Source organism: Camelina sativa, chromosome 6, assembly GCF_030686135.1.
Source record: "Camelina sativa cultivar CO46 ecotype springtype chromosome 6, ASM3068613v1".
Lineage (NCBI taxonomy): Eukaryota > Viridiplantae > Streptophyta > Magnoliopsida > Brassicales > Brassicaceae > Camelina > Camelina sativa.
This window is the reverse complement of record NC_141885.1, coordinates 16922278-16946078: the sequence shown is the minus strand read 5'-3', so window position 1 is coordinate 16946078 and position 23801 is coordinate 16922278. Positions and strand designations below refer to the sequence as shown.

The following is a 23801-nucleotide window of genomic DNA, read 5'->3' as shown; positions in this document are numbered from 1 at the left end:
AGCGTAACAGGCTAGAAGATGTTAGGGTTGTTATTGAGAAAGATGTCAAAAATTGTATTGTTCCTAATATTGATTGGGAAAAACTTCATGTTCCTTTTAATGGTTAACAATGTTAGAGTTTAAACTTATGCTTTTAAAGATTTTTTTTTAAAAATTTTTTATTATCTGTCAGAAAATAGCAGGGTATTTATTTATTATTCTAAAAACTAAGAGTTCGTTAAAACGATACTATAAATTAGATATATTGACATGTATACAAAATTTAATTAGAAATATATAAAAGTTTTTAATCAATAATCGGAACAAAAAAATCCGGAATTAAATATTTTATAGAAGTATTCATGGTGATATAATTTCTATATTCATTGAATAAAATATCTATAAAAATATTTTAAACTTATTTAAATCGTGTTTTTCTAGAAAGTAATAGGAAATCTAATAATATATTCCGTGATAAGTGTAAATGTATAGATACCATTTAAGTTTATCCAATGATAAAGAAATTTGGAGTTTTGACGAAATCGTAAAATGAAAAAATTCCAAAAATTTACTATATTATATTATATATATTTACGTTAATATAATTTAGAAGTCATGATCGTAGTTTTTGCCTTTTGAGAACATGGCAAACCTTCTATCCAATGCTATCAAAAAAAGATACCAGAAGAGAGACTATTCTTACGATGTTGACGACCTAAACCCCTTCATTCATGAGTGGAAAATTAACGTCAAAATACTGAGGAAGTTTGAGTGCCGTCATCCTTTTTCAGATCAACAGACTTGATTGTTGTTGATGATAAGGTATATTTGCAGTATACATCGCGTTTTTTATAAATTTTGTCTAAACTTATGATGCTTACAAAGTTTTGGATATGTAGGGCAAAAAAAATCATGTGATGATGCGTCCCCCTTATCGTGATATCTTTATAAACGATCTTGAAGAAGGTGAATGGATAACGTTATCAAGATTCTCACTAACCATTGTTGATGGGATTTTAAGAGTAACTGATCATCGTTTTATGATACATTGGGGAGACGAAACATGGTTTAGAAAAATTCATCATTTGTCTTCCAAGCAGTTTTATTCTTTTGTATCATTTAATGATATCAAAAGTGGATTTTTAAACCCTGATTATTGTGTAGGTGAGATAAAAAACTATATTATAAAATTTAATTATTTCTAATAATTTATCTTCTAATGAAAAATCTATGATCAGACATTATTGGAAGAGTGTACACTGTTGGAAATCGTTTTGAAGAAGGTCCACCATATCAAGATTGGAATGAATTGTTTGTTGTTTTGAAAATATTGAGTAAGTCATTCTATTTTAAAAATTTTAAATTTAAATATTATCATACTTATTAATGTTTTAATTCTAAAAGATGCAAAATTTTTGGGGTGGTCGATTGTCATGTCGTTTATCAAAAGACTACGCGAACGCCTTTTTCAATGATTGGATTCATTGTGTTTGTGATATCATATGTGTGTTACGTTTTGCCAAACTTGAGACTCAAAAAGGTTCGTCTTATTCGTTCACGTTTCAAAAAACATTATTGCTTAGATTATTAAATATGTTAATTAATTAGATACTGTTATTGTAGATACATGGATGGCAACACCTGTGGAAAATTGTACAATGGTCATGATCAATCCTAAATGTCCTCAAGTCACGCAAATGTTTGATTCCTTTGCCGAAATGGAGAACTGAATTATAAGATTTTAATGTGAAATTTGTTAATTTTTAAATCGTTATGATATTGATCTTGGATTTTAATTTTATATATTTATATTTGAATATATTATGAATTTGGTGATTATCTTACATGATTATTATTCTTAAAGAAATTCTCATCGATATTATTGTTAATTGATTGATTAATATTAAGATTTTTTTGAAATTAAAGTTAATAATTTCCGAAACTATATTAAATAACTAATCATCATGAATTTTATTATAGTATGATTTAAATATTTATTTATATTATAGTAAAAATATATACAAACTAACTAAATATGGTAGTTACAAAATTTGTTATGAATATAATATAAAATTTTAAAATGAAATATAATCTTTTTTTTAAAAAGGTTTTAAATCGAATTCAGAAAAAGAAAAAACACTACTTAATTATTTGATTATCCCTAAATGTTTATGGAAATTATTTAAAGTTCTGGAAATATATATAATATATTTGTACTTGATGATAATTGTACAATTACCATTTAAGTTTTGCTAATGATAAATATTTGAAGTTTGAAAATATCTTAAAATGTAAATTTTCTCAAAAACATATATTCTGTATTATGTATATATAAATACCTTTAAAAGTCAGAATCGTAAGTTTCGTTTAAGTCTAGGTCTTTCAAAGAAAAAAATGGTTAACCTTCTATCCAATGCTATAAAAAATAGGATCGGAAAGAGAGACTATTAATTCGATGTAGACGACCTAAACCCCTACGTTCATGAGTGGAAAATCAACGTAAAAATACTGAGGAAGTTTGAGTGCCGTCATCCTCTTTTCATATCAACAAACTTGATTGTAGTTGATGAGAAGGTATAATTTAAATTATATAATGTTCATTCCAATTTATTTAATCTTTACTTACTTATGTACAACGTTAACGTAGGGTACAAAAATTCATGTATTGATGGGTTCTCCTTATCGTGACATCTTTATAAACAATTTGGAAGAAGGTGAATGGATAATGTTATCAAGTTTCTCATTAAGCAATGTTGATGGCGCTTTTAGGCCAACTGATCATCGCTTTAGAATACATTGGAGAGACGTGACATGGTTTAAGAAAATTCTTCCTTTGTCTTCAGCTCAATTTTACTCTTTCGTATCATTCAATGATATTAAAAGTGGATATTTAGATTCCGCTTATTGTGTAGGTAATGAAAGCAATATATTATTTTATTGTAAGATAAGTTTGAAGTGGTTGATTACTTTAACTATTGAGAAATATTTGCAGACCTTATCGGAAGAGTGTTTAGTGTTGGAAATAGCTTTGAACAAGGCCCACCATACAAAGAATGGAATGAGATTTTTGTTGTTCTAGAAAATATTGAGTAAGTTGTTCTAATGTTATAAGATTTACGTTTTAATTCACATTAATTTTAAAAAGACTCAAAGAAATACAATTGTAGGGGTTATCGTTTATCCTGTCGTTTGCAAAGGACTACGCGAACGCATTCTATGATCATTGGATACATCAGGTCAGTGATATCATATGCGTAATACGCTTTGCCAAGCTTGAGAGTAATAAAGGTTCGAATTAATTCTTGCTATTACTATTATAATGAATAAATTTTTTAAAACGTTATTTAATTATTAAAATTTTCTAAATCTAGATACATGGATGGCAACCACGGTGCACAATTGTACGAGTGTCATGATCAATCCTCCATGTCCTCAAGTCACGCAGATGTTAGATGCCTTAGCTGATATGGAAATTTGATTTTTAGATTAAAACTGTATGGTTTTAGATGATTTTATATAAATATATGATACTTTAAAACGTTGCGATCCTGAGTTTGGATTTTAATTCGATATAATACTATTTCATTTAATACATTACAGAAATCAAATTCTTTTATTATATTAGTTCCCCTTTGCATTCAAATCAGATTTTCGTTTGTATAATTTAATGATATATCCATATTCATGAATCTTTCAGTTATTTAATCAATAGGTGTGAGTGGTAACGTCTCTTGGAGTCAATACTCCCAATGTAACCATTAGCACACTATAAATTCATAATCTTGAATTGTAAATCTAAGAACTAAAACATTAACTTTTCAACTTCTACATTTAACGCTCTTGCAAAACTTTTCTCTAATCCATATTTTCTTTAAGAAGAAATGACGAGAGTTGTGTCGCTCGACAAACTGAATCCTTGGACAACGCAATTGATGATTTGTGTCAAGGTTTAACGTGCATGGAGAGTGAAAAATTGTGTGAATGACGTGTCGACAGAGCTAATCTTAGTTGTTGAAGAGGTATGTTTTGTATATATATTTCTTTGTTTCTTCATATGAATGATGTCTCTAATTACCTTGGTAAATTATATTCTGAAATAGGGAACATTCGGACATGCTATCATCCCGGCATCACTCTATGGTGTCCCGTCTTTTAATATGTCTAAGAATCAAACCTATGTTATAGAGAAGTTCAGAGTTAAGGACGACAGCGAACAAATTCAGAAAACTAATCTCGGTTGTTGGATCTTTTTCACAGATGACACTATAATCAGTTTTGCAAGAGATCCTATAATTTGCAAACATTTTAAGAATGTAGATTTTAAACGTGTTTATGATAATGAGTTTCATGGAAGATGGTCTTACGGTAAGATATACTTTATAATGTATTTAGGAAACTTTAAATTGTTATTTATAATACATATATTAATCAATTTTATGGCAGTTAATCTGATTGGATGCATCAGAAATATGGGCGAAATCAAAAGTTTCGAAAAAGAAGATAGTGCTGATCGTTGGAGTTTGATGAATCGTTACATAAAATTCACTATCGAGTCAATTGAGTAAGTTTTTTAAACATGATATATGCAAAGTATAACTATTAATTATAAGTAATATAATAAATAGATAGACATATCATTTGAATGATTTATATGTACTTGCTAAAAATACGTTTGACAACCTTTTCATTTCATTTATCCCTTTATCAGGGGATATGTACTTGACTGTTTCGCGAAAGGATGTTATGCAAATCATATGTTCAAAAATTTCAAGCTGGGGAATGGGAAGAGGGTTTGTCTGTTCAAGATGTGGAAAGCAGTCGGATTTGGAGGTGATTAAATATGTTTATGAAATTTTGTTTGTTTAAATTCAATCCTGAAAATTTATTATAATAAAATTATTAATGTGTTTACTTAATATCTATAATCGTTGATGCTAGATAATAATGTTCTCCTAACCAACGGTGATGGATGCTCAGACATAATAGAGGATCCAAAGAGTGAGGACGTTGCAGATTACATGCACATGTAAATCAAATTCGTAGTACGTAACATTTTTAATTAAATATAAAAATATTTGGATATATAATATATTATATGTTTATCGAAACTTACATTTAGGTACAATTTCATTGATCATGGAGAGACCAGAATAAAAGATTTGGATGATACCGACTATCGTTTCGTTATGGACTTAAGGTAAATAACAAATTTTACTTTCTTTTTTTTTGTCTAATGATTAATTGATATGGGCAATACTGATTTAGATTATTTCTCCTCCAAATTACAGTGATGCACTTGACTCCTATATTCATCTTGCTGTTGAGGATTCTTTTGAGAAGCATCAAATTCCTTATTGAGTATTTAATTTTTTTAATGATAAACATATTTGGTTAATGTTTGATTTTTAAAGAGTCTGATTTATATTTAATTTAAATATCGTGAATTCAAATTCTATATTATTTGCAAAATAACGTTGATTTCAAATTATGACATGTAGGGATTTGCGAAATGGTTTAATATAGAGTCCATTGTTATAATTTACAGGAAAATATTTTTTCTAAATGTCAACATATAGTAATTTATAACTTCTTGATGATATTCATTAAAATTATTGAAGAATTATTTTGTAAAATTTACTTAACAATTCAGTAAACATATTTAGAATACTCATTTATGATATGTTTACATTCTTCATCATTATCGCCTTTTTTAAAAAAGGTAAATATTTCTTCTTAAAAAATCAAGTCGGTTGTATAATATCTCTATATATATTACGCTAATGTGTTAAAAAGTCATATCCAGAACTCAATATGACTTCGAAAAAGATGAATGTTCGTCCCTTTGTTCAGCTATGCGATCTCAACCCTGCGCTAGACCATTACAAAATTAGAGTCCGTATCATAAGACTTTGGAAGTCATTCAAGTCTCTACATATGGTCTTCGTTGACAGTGATGTAAGATTTAATAAGATTCCTTTAAGCGTAATGTTTAGTTAGAATCTCTATCATATTTTAAGAAAAATCTCGATAATAGCTTACTAACTTCTAAACGTTATATATAGGGTACAAGGATACATGCATCTATTGAAAATGGTTTGGTCAGCAGGTTTCAGAACCAACTCGTTGTCGGCGAGTCTAAGATAGTTGATACATTCAGCTTAGTAGATTATGATAGTAGTTATAAGACAAGTTCTTTGGGATTTAAAATCGAATTTTATAGAACCACTATAGTGAAACCATGTGATGAATTCCCAGTTCGTGTCCCAGAAAAATATTTTCAGAATTTTGCTTCTATATTGGCTGGAGAATTAGACAAGAATGTATTGTTTGGTGAGTTGTTAATTTCATATTTAAAATTTTATTTAAAGAAAAAAATTATTAATTCATATGTATTTTTGGTAGATGTTATTGGTCAGATCGTTGGTGTAGGAAATCTTGACAGCGTCAAAACAAAAGGGAAGGATAACGTCAAACTGAGTTTTGATCTGCAAGATTTAACGTATGATTCCTTAATAGATACCCTTTATAGTTAAAATTATTTTGGAATATAATGTCTAATTATGTATTCTTAATTCATACATTCGTAATATAGTGGAACCCGGTTGAATTGCACTGTGTGGGGTGATCTTGCAAAGGCCTTTGATACACAGATAAAAGAACATCAAGATACTATTGTCGTTTGTGTAGTACGATTTGCATGCTTGAAGGAATGGAAAGGTGATTTCTTACTTTCTTATAATTTTTGAACTTATGATTATTAAATCTAAAATTGCCAATTAAATCAAAATTTCAGGGAACTATAGTATTTCCAATGCGTTCAACTCTACCGATATTATGATAAATCCAGTTATGCCTGAAGTGGAAGCGTTCCGAAAAAAGTAAATATATATATTTATATATATATATATATATATATATATATATATCCCTTCTCTATTACTCATCGATACATGCTATAAACATTCATATGTTCTTATTATTATCATAACTTTACAGGTTGCCCACTGATGCTATAGATTTAGTACAACTTGAAGATGAACCAAGTCCCCAAAAATCAAAGGTGACATTATATGAGGAGTTTTTTTATTATTAACGAGAAATATACTATGGACCAAGTCGTTTATGCACTTGAGGTAATGTTTGTAAAAATTTAATTGATATCATCTAATTTGAATTGTTTTGAAAAATTGTTTAAGTCAACAAACGTTTGGTTAATTCATTATAGACGCGAACATGTGTGACAATCGCCACAATATATTCTGTTGAAGTATTGCCTAAATGGTATTATATTGCCTGTAAAGTTTGCAATAAGAAGGTGCAGCCGTACCCACTAGAATCTCAATGTGGAAAAGAACTACTTTATAGTTGTGGGGTTTGTGATGTTGATGTTACAGATGTTGATTAAAAGTAAGTATCTCTTGAATTGTTAAAATGTTTCTTAAGATTTGTTATTTGGAACTATTTATACATTTTAATTTATGTTAAACTGTTTGAAAGGTATAAACTCATACTTCATGTCGGTTATGGAAGTTCACAAAAGATTAAACTGCTCTTCTTTGACGGTCTTGCTCAACTATTTATTGGAAAAAAGCCGAAGAACTGGCTTTGGAAAATTCAAAAGTAAGTATATAACATTTGACATCTGTTTAGTTTTAAAGATATATAAACAAATATTGAAACATGTGTCTACCTATGGTCAGGAGGATATTGCAACTATTCCCGAATCTCTTTCGGTCTTAGTAGGGAAGACTATGTTGTTTAAAATTTCAATTACAATCGATAATTTAAAGAGCGACAAATCTGCTTATGTTGTTGAAAAGTTTTGGGAAAAGGATGACATGGTTGTTCAATTCGGCAAGGTACTAAAGAAAAAACAAAAACTCATAATACCATTATTAATATTATATCATTTAAATGTTTTTTAATCTTAATGTATAAAATTTAATTGTAGGAACTTTATGGAAGGAATGAGCTTTCAAATATTACTTCGGATAAGAATGATTATAACTTGCAAATCGTCCCAGCTGAATCGAGTTTGGCTTCGTCTAAGAGAGATCATACATAAACCGATGTTGTGTCGGTCGAGGGTCATAGCATGAAGACAAGGAAAAAGATCAAAACTGAATCTAAAGACTGAACAATTTCCATCACTTCAGATCATTTTCCGTTATGTTATTACTTTTTATTTATTTATACTTTCAATGGGATTATGTTTTTAGAGAAATTTTAAAAATTTCAAACCATTTCAGTCACTTTAAACAAAGATTTATATATATAATTTGACATAAATAAAATAATCATGGTATACAATAGATTTGGAAATATTATTATTTAGTATAATTAAGTAACTATTATTATAATTAAAGACAAGAATGATCCAAAAGTTAAACTTATTTTTTTTTAACCAAAAAAAAGGTTCAAAAGAACGTTAATACGTTAAAATAAATGGAAAAGTTAATAGCCTGAATATTCATTACGAAGCCTGAATATTCATTACGAAAATTTACGAAAATGAACATTCGCTTTATCTAAATAAGTATATTTAAATTAATAACTTAATGTTAAAATTAAATATTGACAAAATTCAATTTGAAGTTTGAGGAAATACGATAATCTCGGATTTAAAAACTTATCTTCTACATGTTATATATATATAATTCTTATTATTGTACCATGTCAACTCGGAACAAAAAAAACCATCTATAGAGTTCTTGCTGCTTGACGTAAGAGGTAACGCAATATTAAAGCTTTTTACAATTTTTTTAATCGTTGTAATTTCATACTCACATGTTTTAAATACATATTTGAAGAATTATAATGAAACGTTCAATCGAAGTTCGTCGATTTACCAAGAAAAGTTCAAAACCTGAAGAATATGCGCTTCGTACGCAACTTCAACCAGAACAATTGATTTTCTTTTGTGAGGATAGCATTCCGGAACCAGAACAAAAAAATCTAGAAAAACCATGAAAGAATCAAGATCTTCTGAAGAACACTCATTGGCGCATCTTAACGTTCAAAGTACCTTTGTTGACGGTGAAGATGGTATATTGAAATCAAAGAATGATAAATCAAAATTTGATACGTGGATGGAATACAATATGATGTCTATCAACGAGACAATTAACGCATATGATAAGGCTGCCTCTGGATCTAAATGGTGTGAGAAGAATAAGTTATGGATTCAAAGATCTAACATCACAAAGGATTAACTTTCGAATATCATTCTATGATTAATATTTTAATTTTTAATAATACCTACTTTATTTAATAGTTATGATCATGATGTTACTATTATCCGTTATTGAATTTTTATAAGAGATTTTATCATTTTCATTATTTTCTCAATATTTTATTTTGATGAAACATTGAAATAGTTTTAAAATAATGATTACTATATGTAAATACAACCATATCTATATTAATAATATAATGTTGCTAATAAATAATAAGATTTAATAGGTTTATATAATTTGCTTGTAACTATAAATATGTTATATTAATCAGACCATTAGTATATAAATAAAGTAATGCTTAAATTTAAATCTGATATTGATATGTAGGATTATCGAAGTATAATTAAATAAAATATTGATGACCTTCAAGAAAGTAAAACTTAATAATTGTATCAAATATCCGTATACGTAATTAGAAAGATAAATAACAAATGATTTTGCCTAAAAAAAAAGTTAAGATGATATATAGAAACATAAGTTAATATTCGTATTTATCAACAGTTAGTACATTTTTAGTTTAGAGAATATATACGTACCATCTTCATATATAAACAGACCTAACAACGATATTCACTAAATTACTATCATTGTATTGGTGATATTTTACCAGATCCTGGCAAGGAACCAATGTTTTTACAATTATATATACATGACGTATATAACGAAGTATCTAATAGAATTTCTGCATTTAGGTAATTATTAATAATGTTAAATATGTATAGAAATATTTGTCATATTTTTTAAGTATGTAAAATATCTTTAATATTTGTTATATTTACTAATCATAATTAATATATTTTTTAAAATTGGCATTAAAATAGGACATCTGGATCTGCAGGAGATTTAAGACGTGAGATTGTTGAGCTTTTAAAAAAGACCCTTGATAGTCATAACCCGCATGTTAGGGCGTTTAGATCGGCACGTGAAAGATTTAATATGGAGGACGATAGCGAAGGTTTGCGATTGATGTTACCTTCGGAAAGGACCACTGATGCAAGGACTCATAATCTTCCTATCAGCAACGAATTTGCTGCTCTTATTCCCGGAGACTTTACGGCTGGTGTAAATAAACGTGACATTGTTATAGAAAGTCGTTCGGGAAATTTACAGCGGATAAGTGAACTTCATCCCGCGTACTTACCTTTACAATACCCATTGTTGTTCCCTTATGGTGAAGATGGTTACAGATTAGGCATCGATATAGGGTTCGTGGATACCCGTGGACGTAAAAGAAAAACAGTCACTATGAGAGAATTTTATGCATATAGAGTATTTGAAAGATATGAAGAATCTTCCATTGTTGTGATGGCAGGCAAATTATTCCAGCAGTTTTTAGTCGATGCATTCACTACTATAGAATCAAACAGGTTGAACTACATTTGGATCAACCAAAGCAAACTCCGAACTGAAAGAGTTGATAAGATAATTGAAGCTGCTAATAAAAAGGACATGGAGATCTTGCACAACACGGAAAGAGAATTTTTATTCCATCATCTTTTACAGGTGGAAAGAGATATATGATGCAACATTATCTAGACGCCATGGCTACTTGCAAGTATTATGGATTTCCTGATCTTTTTATAATATTTAGGTGCAACCCAAGATGGCCTGAAATAGATCGTTATTTACAAAGGCATCGTCTTAGTAAAGAAGATATACCTGATATATGCAGCCGGGTTTTCAAGATGAAACTTGATAGATTATTGGACCAAGTGACAAAGGAAAAAACATTTGGTATCGTAAATTCTGGTATGTTTCATAATATTTATTATAATTTCAATCAGTCTTTCCGAAAGTGTAAATATATTAATGTTTTTTTTATTAAATATTTTTCAGCCATGTATACAATAGAATTTCAGAAAAGGGGTCTGCCTCATGCGCACATGATTCTGTTTTTACATCCAGACAATAAGATGCGTACAACAGACGACATTGATAAATTCTTAAGTGCTGAAATTCCTGATAAAGAGGTGGATAAGTATTTATACCAAATTGTTTCTGATGTAATGATTCATGGTCCTTGTGGTCCTATTAACAGAGATAGTGTCTGCATGAATAATGGACAATGCACTAAATTCTTCCCAAAGCCATACATGGATAATACTATTGTCGACGATGCTGGTTATCCAATATATAGACGACAAAACGATGGGAGAGTTGTGGAAAACGGGGTTTTCAATACGATAATAGTTATGTTATTCCCTATAATCGTGATTTGTCTCTTCGTTTTCGTGCTCATATAAATGTTGAGTGGTGCAATCAGACACGTTCAGTAAATTATTTGCTCAGGTACATCACTAAAGGTCCGGATTATGTTAGAGCCAACGTAGGAGGAGAAGGTCAAGAAAATGAAATCAAAAGGTATTTTAACTGCAGGTAATAACTGTTTATACAATTTGTCAAACATTCTCGTATTTTTTATCCAACTAATTCAAGCCTTTTTAGATATGTATATGCATGTGAGGCCTCTTGGCGAATATTTGCTTTCCTGATCTGTTATCGTACTACACCTGTAGAAAAGCTCCCATTTCATCTTCCAGGACAAGAATTGGCTATTTACAACGAGGATGATCCAATAGAAGATGTCTTGCACCATACAACGAACAGAACTTCTAAATTTTTGGGCTGGATAGAATGCAACAAGATATATCCCCAAGCTAGAGAACTCACGTATGCTGAATTTCCATCTAAATTTGTGTGGAATAAGAAAGAAAAACTTTGGAAGCTAAGGTCGGAGAAGCGAAAAAGTTTTGCAATAGGCAGGATTACATACGTACCGCCATCTGTAGGACAAGCCTATTACTTGAGAGTTTTGCTTAATAAGATTCAAGGACCAACAAGCTTTGACTATTTAAAAACAGTCAACGGTGTTCGTTATAAGGATTTTCAGGAAGCTTGCTATGCATTGGGATTACTAGACGACGATAAGGAATACATTGCGGCTATAAATGAAGCAGGTGAATGGTGTTTTGGGGAATCTTTAAGAAAATTATTTGCGATCCTACTGCATACAAAGATTTTAACTGTTCCTCTTGAAGTTTGGAATAAAACAAAGGACATCTTGTGCGAGGATATTTTGTTTAAAGAAAGAAGACACAGAAATGATCAAGGTATATCAAAATGATTTTAATTTAATTGAAAATATGTTTTTTTTTTCGCAAGACAAGATTATAAATAAGTGTTTAACTTACTGTGGTAGGTCTAATGTTGACACGGGCTTAGATAGAAAATATATGTTTAACTGAAATAGAACTTATGTTGCGCTTGAATGGGACGTCTCTTACAGCCTTCGAGAAAATGCTTAAACCAGATGATAGTATCATGAAGACAGGAGTAAATAGGCTTATCGCAGATGAAAAAATATATAAGCCTCATAAACAACAGGAATTTTACGATAAGTTGTTACCAATGCTAACTGATGAGAAAAGACGTGTTTATGAAAAAATCATTCACTCTGTGAATCACGACAAAGGTGATATGTTTTTTGTCCATGGTTTTGGTGGTACTGGAAAAACATTCATGTGGACTATTCTTGGTGCTGATATAAGAGCTAAAGGTAATATTGTTCTGAATGTTGCTTCAAGTGGTATAGCTGCATTGCTTTTGGAAGGTGGTAGAACGGCTCATTCAAGATTTGGTATTCCAATCAATCTTAATGAATATTCTGTGTGTTCGATCGATGCCGAATCTGATCTTGCTGATTTAATTAGAGAAGCAAAGCTCATAATATGGGACGAGGCTCCAATGATGAACAAGCTTTGTTATGAAACTTTGGATAGGAGTTTGCGAGATATCATGAAGTGTGACCAGATATTTGGAGGTAAAGTAGTAGTGTTAGGAGGTGATTTTAGACACATACTACCTGTTATTACCGAAGGAGGAAGAGTGGCGACAGTTTTAGCATCTATAAACTCATCTGTTCTTTGGAATAGTTGTAAAGTTCTTAAACTTACCGAAAATTTGAGACTTTGTAAGGCAAGTACTAGTATGGACGCGGGTGCTCTCGCTACTTTCTCAAAGTGGCTTCTTGATATCGGGGATGGCAAAATCAACGAGTCAAATAGTGGAGATGTGGAAATTAAAATTCCTGATGATTTATTAATTAATACAAGTGGGAATCCTATTGAAGCAATAGTTAAAGAGATTTATGGAGAACGTTTTGCAACGAGGATTGATCCAAGATTCTTTAGTGAAAGAGCTATTCTAAGTCCAAGGAATGACGGTGTTGATAAAATAAATCAGTTTATGCTTACTAAGCTCCCAGGTATGCAAAAAAAAAAAAATTATGGAATTTGGATATAGGAGAAAAAGTTTTTATTTAAAAATATTGATATTGAAGTAAAATTTTTTATTAAAAATGTCTATTAAAACATATCTAAAATTCTTTACTTTTTGTTGATCACAGGTGAAGAGAGACGATATCTTAGCTCTGATAGTATTGAAATGTCTGACACAAGCGGACATGATGATATGATCTACACTCAGGAATTCTTAAACAGTATACAGGTTTCTGGATTGCCAAGCCATGTTTTGACGTTGAAAATATGAGCACATGTCATGTTGTTAAGGAATATAGATCCAAAGGTAGGTTTGTGTAACGGTACGAGACTAATTATTACTCAAATGGCCAATCATGTAATCGAAGCAAGAATCGTGACAGGAAAAAAGGTTGGTAATAGGGTACTTATTTCTAGGATGTATGTTAGTCCACCTGATGCAAAGTTTCCCTTTCGTATGAGGCGACAACGGTTTCCTATTACTGTGGCATTTGCAATTACTATAAATAAGAGTCAAGGTCAAACACTAGAACATGTCGGATTGTTTCTACCGAAACCGGTTTTCACACATGGACAACTTTATGTTGCCTTCTCTAGAGTCACAACCAGAAAAGGGCTAAAGGTGTTAATTACAGATAAAGATGGGAAGTGTCAGTATAAAACACTTAATGTTGTTTACAAAGACATATTTGAGACTGTCTAATTATATTTTGAAATTGCATTATTGTTTTGGATTGTTAGACTTGGACTTTGTTTTATCTCTTAAAATAAATTGGTTTAAATTATATTTATAAAACGTTGTTTGCCCCATTTTTTACTATATTTTAATTTAACTTCTCTCCAATGCTAAGAATGTTATTTCAGAAGGGTGTAGACTTTCACATTGAAAAAAATCATATCCTTATTATCCTCTTATTCTATATTATAAAAGAAGTACTAGATGAAAATATCACATTTTATTAGTTTCAACAATGTTGATTAAAATTATGTAATTGTTATATATATATATCTTAAGTTTATATATTACCTATAAAATGCTTAACTCTAACATATCTCAAATAATAGGATTGTTATGTCATTATGATTTATACTTTCAATTTAGAGAAAACCAACTTCTAATATTCTCTTATTCTAAGGGCATCTTATTCTAAATTTTGCACATCACTACATTTTATTAGTCTCAATAATGTTGTTTTCAAAAATAAAATTGTTAGTAATACCATTATTAAATCTTTTATTATACATACAATAATAATTATTAAAATACTTAACAGTCTAGATAAAAGGTAAGACACGCTAACACGTATAAGACGCAACGTTTAATCGTGACTGTTTGTATTTTTACAAATCTCCAATCTCCTTTTCGTTTTCGTTAACAGAGGATAAACAGGAAAACCCTAATTTGTGGAGATCATGAAGTACGACTCTATATCTAATCTTCATCCCGGCAGGACGAGATGGTGTATCTTGGCCAAGGTCTTAAATTCGTGGTATGTCACCGAATTCTTCACAAAACGGGTTCTTCTTCTTGTGGACGAAAAGGTTAGAGTAGTTAATAGAACAAGAATTCTATTTATGTTTGATTTCCAAAAGTACTTAAATCATATTTTTCTAACACAATGTTAAACAATTTTGGAAGGGTGACACAATTGAAGTTGCCTTTATACCGACTACACTACTCAAGCTCCGGAAGTACATCTACGAGGATGAATGGTATGCTATTAGGAATTTCAAAATCATCAATCCAACCCTCAAGGAGAGGAATACCCATCATCCTTATCAAATCAAGTTTACGGATGAAACAACCATGACCCTAAAGGAATCGGTAAATTCCAAAAATTATTTCCGATTCGCAGATTTGGATGATATTTTCCGAGGAAGAATCCACCATCCCATCTCCTTTGGTACGTTTTCCTTAAATTAGTTTTAAATTTATTAAGTTGAACTCCGTGAATTTAGGTTTTTGATGTCTTTGTGTTGAGAAATCTAGAGTCTTTTTAGGAAATTTGGAACTTTCTGTAATGGTCCCTTCCATAGAAAGATACAATTCAACTTTAATACTAAAATAGTTATATGTGAGTGTTAAATAGTTTTGGAAACATTCATTTATTTCAATGTAAAGACAAATTCTGACTTTTTCTCAAAATAGATGTTTAAACTCTGTTAATATAGTTATGAAATCTTTGTGTTAAGGAATCTATAGACTTTTTAGGATATTTGGAACTTTGTGTATTGGTCCCTCTCATAGAAAAGTACAAAAAGAACTTTTTACCAAAATAGTTGTATGTATATGATAGATTTTGGAAATGTTTAAACATCTCATTGGGGAAAATTTGACTTTTTGCCACAATAGATGTTTGTGGATGTGTAGTAGCTGTGAAGGACAACAGAGATCATTATAATGAAGTTGTTTTCACGCTATTAAATGGCAGTTAAAATACATTTATTTCACATATCATGTTAGTAAAATTTAGAGTTTGACTATTTCATAAAATGTTTCGACTATCTACATTTGAAGGAATGAAACGATCAAGTGTCGTGCAATAAGCGTCTGTGCTACCCGTTTTATGTCTTTATGGGAGACATTTGGATGCCATCTCACATATCAAACCAAACCGGTGTTTTGTGTTCTGCGTTTCTGGAAGGTTGGAGAGTATGAAGGAATGTACTATTAATAACACTTGCTTGATTGAACAAATGCTAAACACTATGTGGTATAATCATTTACCAAACTTTTATACCACTTAAAACATCGTTAGGTAAACCGTGTATTGTAAACACATTGGCCTCCTCCAAGATATTTATAAAACTGGAGTTTGAAGGACTTGAGCATCACAAGGCCATGTAAGTTTTGAATGTTCATTAATATCAAGTAGTGTCTCATGCTAGGGTTTAACTTATGAATGTGTTTTCTATATCTTCAGCTCGGAATTTGCTGGACGTTATTACATAAATCATGTAATGGAGCATGTAGGAGAAACTACAGGGACGTAAGCTGAAGGCATATTAGTTTTCAAATTTTTTGTATATGCAAGCTTGATAATATGTTGAATGTTTGTATGACCAAGTACTAGAAACCCTTATATGAGTTGTTTTCTATATTATCCTAATTGTCTAAACCTTGATAATATGTTGAATGTTTGTATGACCAATTACTAGCTTTCTATATTATCTTAATGATCTAAATGAAGGAAGTCAATTAGAACATTAGCTCATATATTTTTAGATCAAAGAATCAACCAAATACCATTAGTTCATATATTTATAGACCAAACAATAAACAAAGTACATTAGTTCGTTGATTTCAAAGATCATAATGATCTCTTTTCCTATATTATTCTAATTAAAATTAATCATAACGAATGTTTTGGGCTCATTAAATACTTGAAAATATGAAAATGGGCTTTTAAATCTTAATAAAGATAATATATATGTAGAATATTATAGTAAACATTTTATTGAGATCTTTTATTTATTTTCATTTTTAAAAATAGAATTAAGAAAATTTAAACATTAAAAATAAAAGGTAAAACTATTTTAGTATTTTAGAAAGAAAAATTGAATTGATTTTCTATTAAATTTTTGCCTGCATATGCGGGTAACTCTCCCTAGATGATTTATGTAATTCAATTCTACAGTTGTTTAATCTCTTAAAATTACACAATCCCGTATAATAAATGTCGGCCCATATAGGCCCAGCCCAATAAACGAAGGACAAAAATTTCTGACCGGCAAGAGCGGGGGAGATGATCGTTGATCTCCGCACGATCATCGGAAATATTCGTACGGTGCTGCTCCTCTGAATCAACCCCCAAAATCTGCTTCCTCCATTGACTCTCTTCTTCGCTACGCAAGAACTCGAACCTAATCTTCCCGTATTCTCATTCTCCGGTAAACAATCTCGAGTTATTCGTAGTTTCGTCTCTTGATCTGCTTTGATAATTTTGTCTCGCTGTTTATGATTTGAGATCTGTTTCTTCGACCCGTCATTGATTTGGCTTTGAGAGATGTGTGAAAATTAGATAATCGAATTGTAAAGCAATGTGGCACTAGTGTACGGTCTTAGATTCTTCATCCAATTTTTTCGTAGTCAGTGCTCTTTTCAGATGATTCTAGAAGCGTATTTAGCCAATAGCTTTAGCGAATTCAGACGTGTGTGCAGTTCGTTTCTGTGCTATTGCTAGTGTTTTGGTTTCATGAGAAAGCTGGGCATTATGATCAAACGAGAACTTTTTTTGTTTTTTAGGCTGTTGTTTTGCTCGTCAAGTAGGCTAATCATTGGACTGCTGAAATGGAAACTCCAGCTATAGTATCTGAGAAAGATGTAACCATTCCTGGTAATTCTGAACCTTCTGAAAATGTTATGGGTGTTGAAGAAGGTCCAGTGAGCTCTGTAGGAGAAGATTCCATTAGTACGGAAGCTTCAGCTGTAAAGGTTGATACTCAAATGCTTTCTAATGGCTCTGAACCTTCGAGTAAAACTGCGGATATAGTTCCATGCCCGCCAGGTTCCTCCCCACGCGAATCGCCGTCATCTATATTTTCTTCTTCTGGTCTTTCTTCTTGGGCCAAAAGTTTGAAATTCCCGCAGCAAGATCCACACGCTACGGATTCTGGCATGTCAGCTTTCACGAGATTTACCTCTGAACTTGGTCTGCATTTGCCAACGAAAGGTTCAGATGATGTCAGTGACCCTAGGGCACCAAACACACAAGTTGGTGGTGCTCTTGAGTCGCTCACCAAAGCCGTGGTAGATTCATCTCGTGGTGCCGTAAAAGCAATGCAGGTGAAAGCACGCCACATTGTCTCTCAGAACAAAAGAAGATACCAGGTATAGTAATTGTTTCTTCCTTGGTATTGTTAAATTCTTGAAACTGTAGTGACGCACATAATAGTCACAACAGTTTGTATTAGTTACACCATCCTTTCATAGGGGCTTGCACAAAATGTTTTCCCAAAACTATCCTTTTATGCTTTCCAGTATGATGTATGACTAGTTTCTAGTATATATGAGTGCCCAGATCAGTATCACTTACATCACTTGTTTTCATGGCATCTGCCATCTGGTCCAATTTCCAGGAGGGGGAATTCGATTTGGACATGACATATATAACTGAGAATATAATCGCAATGGGGTTCCCAGCTGGTGACATAAGCTCTGGTCTTTTTGGATTTTTCGAGGTAAATAGCTTGCCCGTGGTCTGAAATATAAGTTCCCCAGCCAATTCTTTTCTTCTCTCGGACTTGAGTTTCTCATTGACAAATGTCATATTCAGGGACTATATCGTAATCACATGGAAGAGGTGATCAAGTTTTTTGAAACTCATCACAAGGTAACCATTGACACATAAGCCTCTTAAACTGTATGAGTTTCTGACAGTTCAACCAATTCTTATATGATTCATACCAGTTGGACTTTATTAGACACTGCAGCCCCAGAATGTAGTGTTACTTGGCTATGGTTGATTATCTCGTTACTGATCTCTGAACCTTGTTCCCAATATGCAGGAAAAATATAAGGTCTACAACCTTTGTTCAGAGAGATTGTACGATGCTTCAAGATTTGAGGGGAAGGTATATATACAAACTCTATGCACTTGATATCTCAGACCATATATCTTGCAGGAAGTTTCTGTTGTTGTCCTTGTTTTCAAAGCTAGTATTTATTGACGTCTTACATCGTTTTCTTAATCACTTGTCTGTTTTCCTTTTCTTCAGGTTGCATCTTTTCCATTTGATGACCATAACTGCCCTCCTATCCAATTGATACCATCATTTTGTCAAAGTGCATACACATGGTTGAAGGAAGATATCCAAAATGTGGTGGTAGTTCATTGTAAAGCTGGAATGGCAAGAACCGGATTAATGATATGCTGTCTTCTTCTATATCTCAAGGTGAGACTTAAATGAAGCAAAGTCTTGGCCGATGCTCTCGTTCCTTCTCTGTATGTCTTCTGTGACTGATCTGATTGGTAACTCCACTGCAGTTCTTTCCTACAGCTGAGGAGGCTATTGATTACTATAACCAAAAGAGATGTCTTGATGGGAAAGCTCTCGTTCTCCCAAGTCAGATTGTAAGTTCTGAGCTCACACCACTCTTTTTAATGTGCTTATTCGATTCTCCTTCATCCTATTAAACGAGCTTTCGTGTTTCCTTCAGCGATATGTCAAGTACTACGAACGTGTTCAAAATCAATTTGACGGGAAAGTTCCACCCGAACAAAGGTAGGCTTCACACATATCTGACCAGTCAGGTAGTTTAATTTGTGGTGATATTCATATATCCCTAACCAGAGAACACAAACACTTATGTAGATGCATGCTCAGAGGGTTTCGCCTAATCAACTGCCCTTACTGGATTAGACCTGCCATTACGATCTCCAACCACACTGGTAAAGAGCTAGTTTCTTCTCTTCTTTTGTAAATTCCGCTTACGTCTGAAAAATGCTCCATTTTCTTTTATTGTACAGGTATACTTTTCTCTACGAAGAAACATCAGAAAACCAAGGATTTGGGGGTAGGCATTGTTCTCCTTGGTTCTTCTCTCTCTCTCTCTCTCTCTCTCTCTCTCTCGGTCGTCTGATGTTATTTTTACATAAACCACAACTCGTCTTGACATATAAACTTGTGTTTGTGGGCTGTAGCCTGAAGATTTTTGGATAAAGGCACCCAAAAAAGGAGTTGTTGTCTTTGCAATACCTGGTGAAGCTGGTCTAACAGAATTAGCTGGCGACTTCAAAATCCATTTTCACGATAGTGATGGAGATTTCTACTGGTGAACTCTCTGATCCTTCACAGACATCTTCCAAATCGACAACTTCACTAACCTTAACTGTCTCTGAACGCAGTTGGCTAAATACTACACTGACTGATAACAGAACAATGCTGAAAGGTAGTGACTTTGATGGCTTTGACAAGGTAAACAAGATGTTCATAGCCCTATTGATCTAAGATACAAACCGGTTGCTTTCCTTTAGACCTGATCCCTTGACGGTTTTTGCAGAGAAAACTACCTGCACCGGGCTTCCATGTTGAGATCGTAATGATAGAATCCGACAATTCTCAACCAACAAAGTCCAAATCTGATTCCACCCAACAACAATCTCAAAGCAGCTCCAGTGCAGATTCCAGCCAACTCAAATCTAGTCAGAACAAAGACGATGATGTATTCTCCGACAGTGATGGGGAAGACAACGGAAACTCGAAACCCATTGAGACTAATTCAACTACCGAGAAAACCTCAGGCTCCATGCACACAACTAGTAAACCTCATCAGATCAATGAGCTACCAAAGACAGATGACCCTTCTGCAAACAGAAGTATCACAAGTTCATCATCCTCAGATCTTCATAATCCATTACCGAATCACTCATTAGCAGTTAGTGATATCAAAGCTATTGCTGCAGACGCATCGGTCTTCTCCTTTGGAGATGAAGAAGAAGACTATGAAAGCGATTGAGCTTGAAAAGTCAGGTTTTATCACACTTATCACACACACACACACAAGTACAACAGATTTTTGTATTGATTCTGTTTCTATATAGCTTCTCATCACAAAAGAAACAGTTGTAACAATTGCAAGTTGTAAAACAAAATAACAGAATCTTTTCATTGGTTCCCAATTGCATAATATTAGATAATCTCATTCCCGCATCTTAACTTAGAACTCCTCTTAGTAGATTTATAAATCAACGTCAAACCTTATCAGAATCCTAGATTATAACAGTTAAATCTAGTCCTACGTTGCATCATCATCTTGAACCATTTTACGGACATATAAACTAGCTATTGATCCCGAACTCCGCTTCAAGACGACCAGTTTCTGTGGCAACCCCAATGAATCCTGGAAAAAAAAAACACCAATGCAAAAAATTATGTCATCTTTTTCAATCAGATAGTTTAGGATCCAAAAGCAGAGATTCTAAAATACCGTCATTTGGGTTCCATCAACGTTTTCAAATGCTTGATCTGCTTCTTCTGAATTATCAAAAACAGCAAATGCACAACGGTAACCTCTCTCCGTTTTTGCTGGCTGCCAAACGAGAAATAACAGGAGGTCAAAGAAAGGTTTTTAACGTTATGAATCCTTAAGAGTAAAAAGTACATGGTTTGGCTTCTCAACCTTAACTTCAAGTGTAAACTCTCCAGAAAGAAGTTGGTTCAGCTCTTCAGATGTCACATTGTGAGGGATTTTATGTAGAAAGAGTTTTCTTTTCTCAACCTCCAGCATCTATGGAAAAAAATTGCAGACATTAGTTTTTGTAATTGTATCTAATTAACGATAAAACTATAAGTTTGGTAAATCCATCTTTGCTAACCTCTTTAGATGGTTTGATTGTTGTGTCAGCTCTTTTCTCTATAACAGCAAGTGCAAGTTTCATCGCAGCTGTTGCATCATGTACACAATCATGAGGAACGTCGACCTTTCGGACTTCGCAACCCAAAATAGACTGGAAAATACAAAAAAAAAAAGTACTTAAAAGTGTTATCCTTTTTTGTGATATTCACCTAAAGAGTAGAGAAACACATTATAGACTTACCTTGCAAAGGTTGTTAAGTGAAGGTCTTCTGAGCTTTCGTGCATTTGAATACTTGAACACAAGCGCGGTATCAATTACTTTGGGATGATCTATCTTCAACACTGGGATCAAAAATATCCATAAGTTTGTAGCTAAAACCCCAATAAATATAAATCTACTGTGAACTTTTTACACACCTTGCAAATCTCTGTTCAAACTGTGACCTACCAAAATCGTACCCTCAGAAAGAAGAGGCTGCAAAGTTTCCTGTACATTCTTCACACAGTTAACATAACAACCTATACGCTACTGCTAGGAAGAAGATAAACCAATAGAAGGCTCTACATTGGTACCTGTATATCTGCCACAGAGAGTGTAGCATTTGCGATATCTTCAGCAGTCACACCTGTTATGTGTGCTCTGTAGTCAACAACAGGTTTGTCCGGTTTCACAAATTTGTCAAGAATCACCTAAAGCCATGAACATTTTGATCACTCACTCAAGGGTCAAGAAGACAGGTACATTGCGAAAAAGGCGGTCACTAAAGAAGAATAAAGGTTCTTTAAGCTCTGTACCTTTAAATCACGGTCTACAGCGCCAACTCTAACTAAACCCTCAGTCCCATCTTCACAAAGAACCATCTCACAATCAAGAGCTACTATTTGAGTTGATTTCATCACCTTTGACATCTTCAATCCAACATCAGATACAAACCAGTCCTGCTTAGCAATTCATCAAGAAGTCTTAAAGAACCGCAAGTAAAAACATCAAGATCTCATTGTTAAGGAGAGAGGGAAACAAACCTCGGAGTATGGCTGGAACGAATAGTCTAGAGAGTAATTCAGATGCTCAACGGTCAATCTAACTAGCATCTGTGCTGCCAAAACAACAACATTTTATTAAAGCTCACTTCAAACATATTCCTTATCAAACTCAAACAGACACAACATATCCAAACAAAAATTATTCCCTAACCTGCTCAGGAGTGTCTCTATCTTCGGATTCCTGCTTCAACTTTTCAATCAGAAGATGATTGGCGTGACATTTCAGAACCTTAGCAGCAACAAACATAAAAAGACAAGACTTTAGTAGTAACAGTAAGCATTTGGTGGCCAAAAAAATTAAAAAAAAAAAACACAATTGTGTATTTCTTGGGGTTGACACACTTACTTGCAAATCTTGTTTCTTTTTAAAAGTAGTCAGAAACTGGACCAAATCGTCACGGGAACGCCTCGAAGGGTCAATAGGTGATTGAACATTTTTGTCGTAAACATTCAAAAACTCCTTCCAGTTCCCTTTTTCTCCTCGCAAATCTCGACTCTGCAGTAACTTCACCAACTCCTCAAGCACCTAAATCGGAAAAAACAAAAATTTAAAAACGGAATTTTGAAGAGATACAGAGTAAGGTAATTCAAGCTAAGGTAAAAAACAAAAGACACCAACTTCTTTCTCAGCGGTGGCTAGTTGAAGCTCCATAGTAGTACGAGAAACAATGCCGGGGCGGCTCAGCCCAACACTGTTTGTGGAAGAAGAAACAGAGAGAGCTTTAGGGTTTCTGTTTTTTATTTTGAGAAAAAGAAAAAAGAAAAAGAAACTTTTTAGTTTTTTCTTCTTCTTGAATTAATTGTCAAGTCTCTCAAACATGACATTTGAAGGGACTTTAATCATGGAGAAGCCTCAAAATTTTTCAAGTATGCGTCCATTGTGACATCTTTGACTTTCCTATATAGTGACATTTTTTTGTCATTATTATATTTTCTTATTATCTAAAGTTTGATGCCAAAATTAGA

The 23801-nt window shown here is 32.5% G+C and overlaps 4 protein-coding genes across 6 annotated transcripts; 3 read left to right on the top strand and 1 right to left on the bottom strand.

Moving 5' to 3' along the window:
• The first annotated feature begins 5805 nt into the window (after positions 1-5805).
• Positions 5806-8044, top strand: LOC147942699 (replication protein A 70 kDa DNA-binding subunit C-like). The gene is made up of 11 exons (XM_087456165.1): positions 5806-5934; positions 6042-6309; positions 6409-6478; positions 6572-6696; positions 6773-6857; positions 6976-7039; positions 7205-7279; positions 7374-7386; positions 7571-7599; positions 7680-7838; positions 7931-8044. Exons 1-11 carry the CDS (start codon positions 5806-5808, stop codon positions 8042-8044), a joined length of 1131 nt encoding a protein of 376 aa, XP_087312291.1.
• A 2107-nt stretch (positions 8045-10151) lies between these two features.
• Positions 10152-13763, top strand: LOC147942698 (uncharacterized). The gene is made up of 7 exons (XM_087456164.1): positions 10152-10527; positions 10719-10964; positions 11052-11386; positions 11479-11554; positions 11732-12172; positions 12502-13479; positions 13621-13763. The coding sequence occupies exons 1-7, from the start codon at positions 10152-10154 to the stop codon at positions 13761-13763; spliced, it is 2595 nt and encodes an 864-aa protein (XP_087312290.1).
• Positions 13764-17150: 3387 nt separating this feature from the next.
• On the top strand, positions 17151-21145 carry LOC104791241 (phosphatidylinositol 3,4,5-trisphosphate 3-phosphatase and protein-tyrosine-phosphatase PTEN2B). Its single transcript, XM_010517075.2, has 13 exons — positions 17151-17383; positions 17739-18323; positions 18572-18673; positions 18769-18825; positions 19001-19066; positions 19211-19387; positions 19480-19566; positions 19653-19717; positions 19808-19884; positions 19963-20009; positions 20137-20267; positions 20341-20410; positions 20496-21145. Exons 2-13 carry the CDS (start codon positions 17784-17786, stop codon positions 20949-20951), a joined length of 1875 nt encoding a protein of 624 aa, XP_010515377.2. The 5' UTR covers positions 17151-17383; positions 17739-17783; the 3' UTR covers positions 20952-21145.
• On the bottom strand, positions 20998-23712 carry LOC104791242 (small RNA degrading nuclease 1-like). Of its 3 annotated transcripts, none has more exons than XM_010517076.3 (12): positions 23455-23712; positions 23182-23361; positions 22987-23064; positions 22815-22883; positions 22587-22730; positions 22365-22481; positions 22209-22278; positions 22033-22133; positions 21811-21942; positions 21615-21722; positions 21423-21524; positions 20998-21335 (listed from the first exon to the last, which is right to left on the bottom strand). In XM_010517076.3, the coding sequence occupies exons 1-12, from the start codon at positions 23485-23487 to the stop codon at positions 21231-21233; spliced, it is 1239 nt and encodes a 412-aa protein (XP_010515378.1). In that variant the 5' UTR covers positions 23488-23712; the 3' UTR covers positions 20998-21230. The 3 variants fall into 3 exon arrangements, with proteins under 3 accessions (XP_010515378.1, XP_087309313.1, XP_019102309.1); XM_087453187.1 differs by having other exon boundaries at positions 22987-23094; positions 23455-23706; XM_019246764.2 differs by having other exon boundaries at positions 22815-22888; positions 23455-23706.
• Positions 23713-23801: the final 89 nt, after the last annotated feature.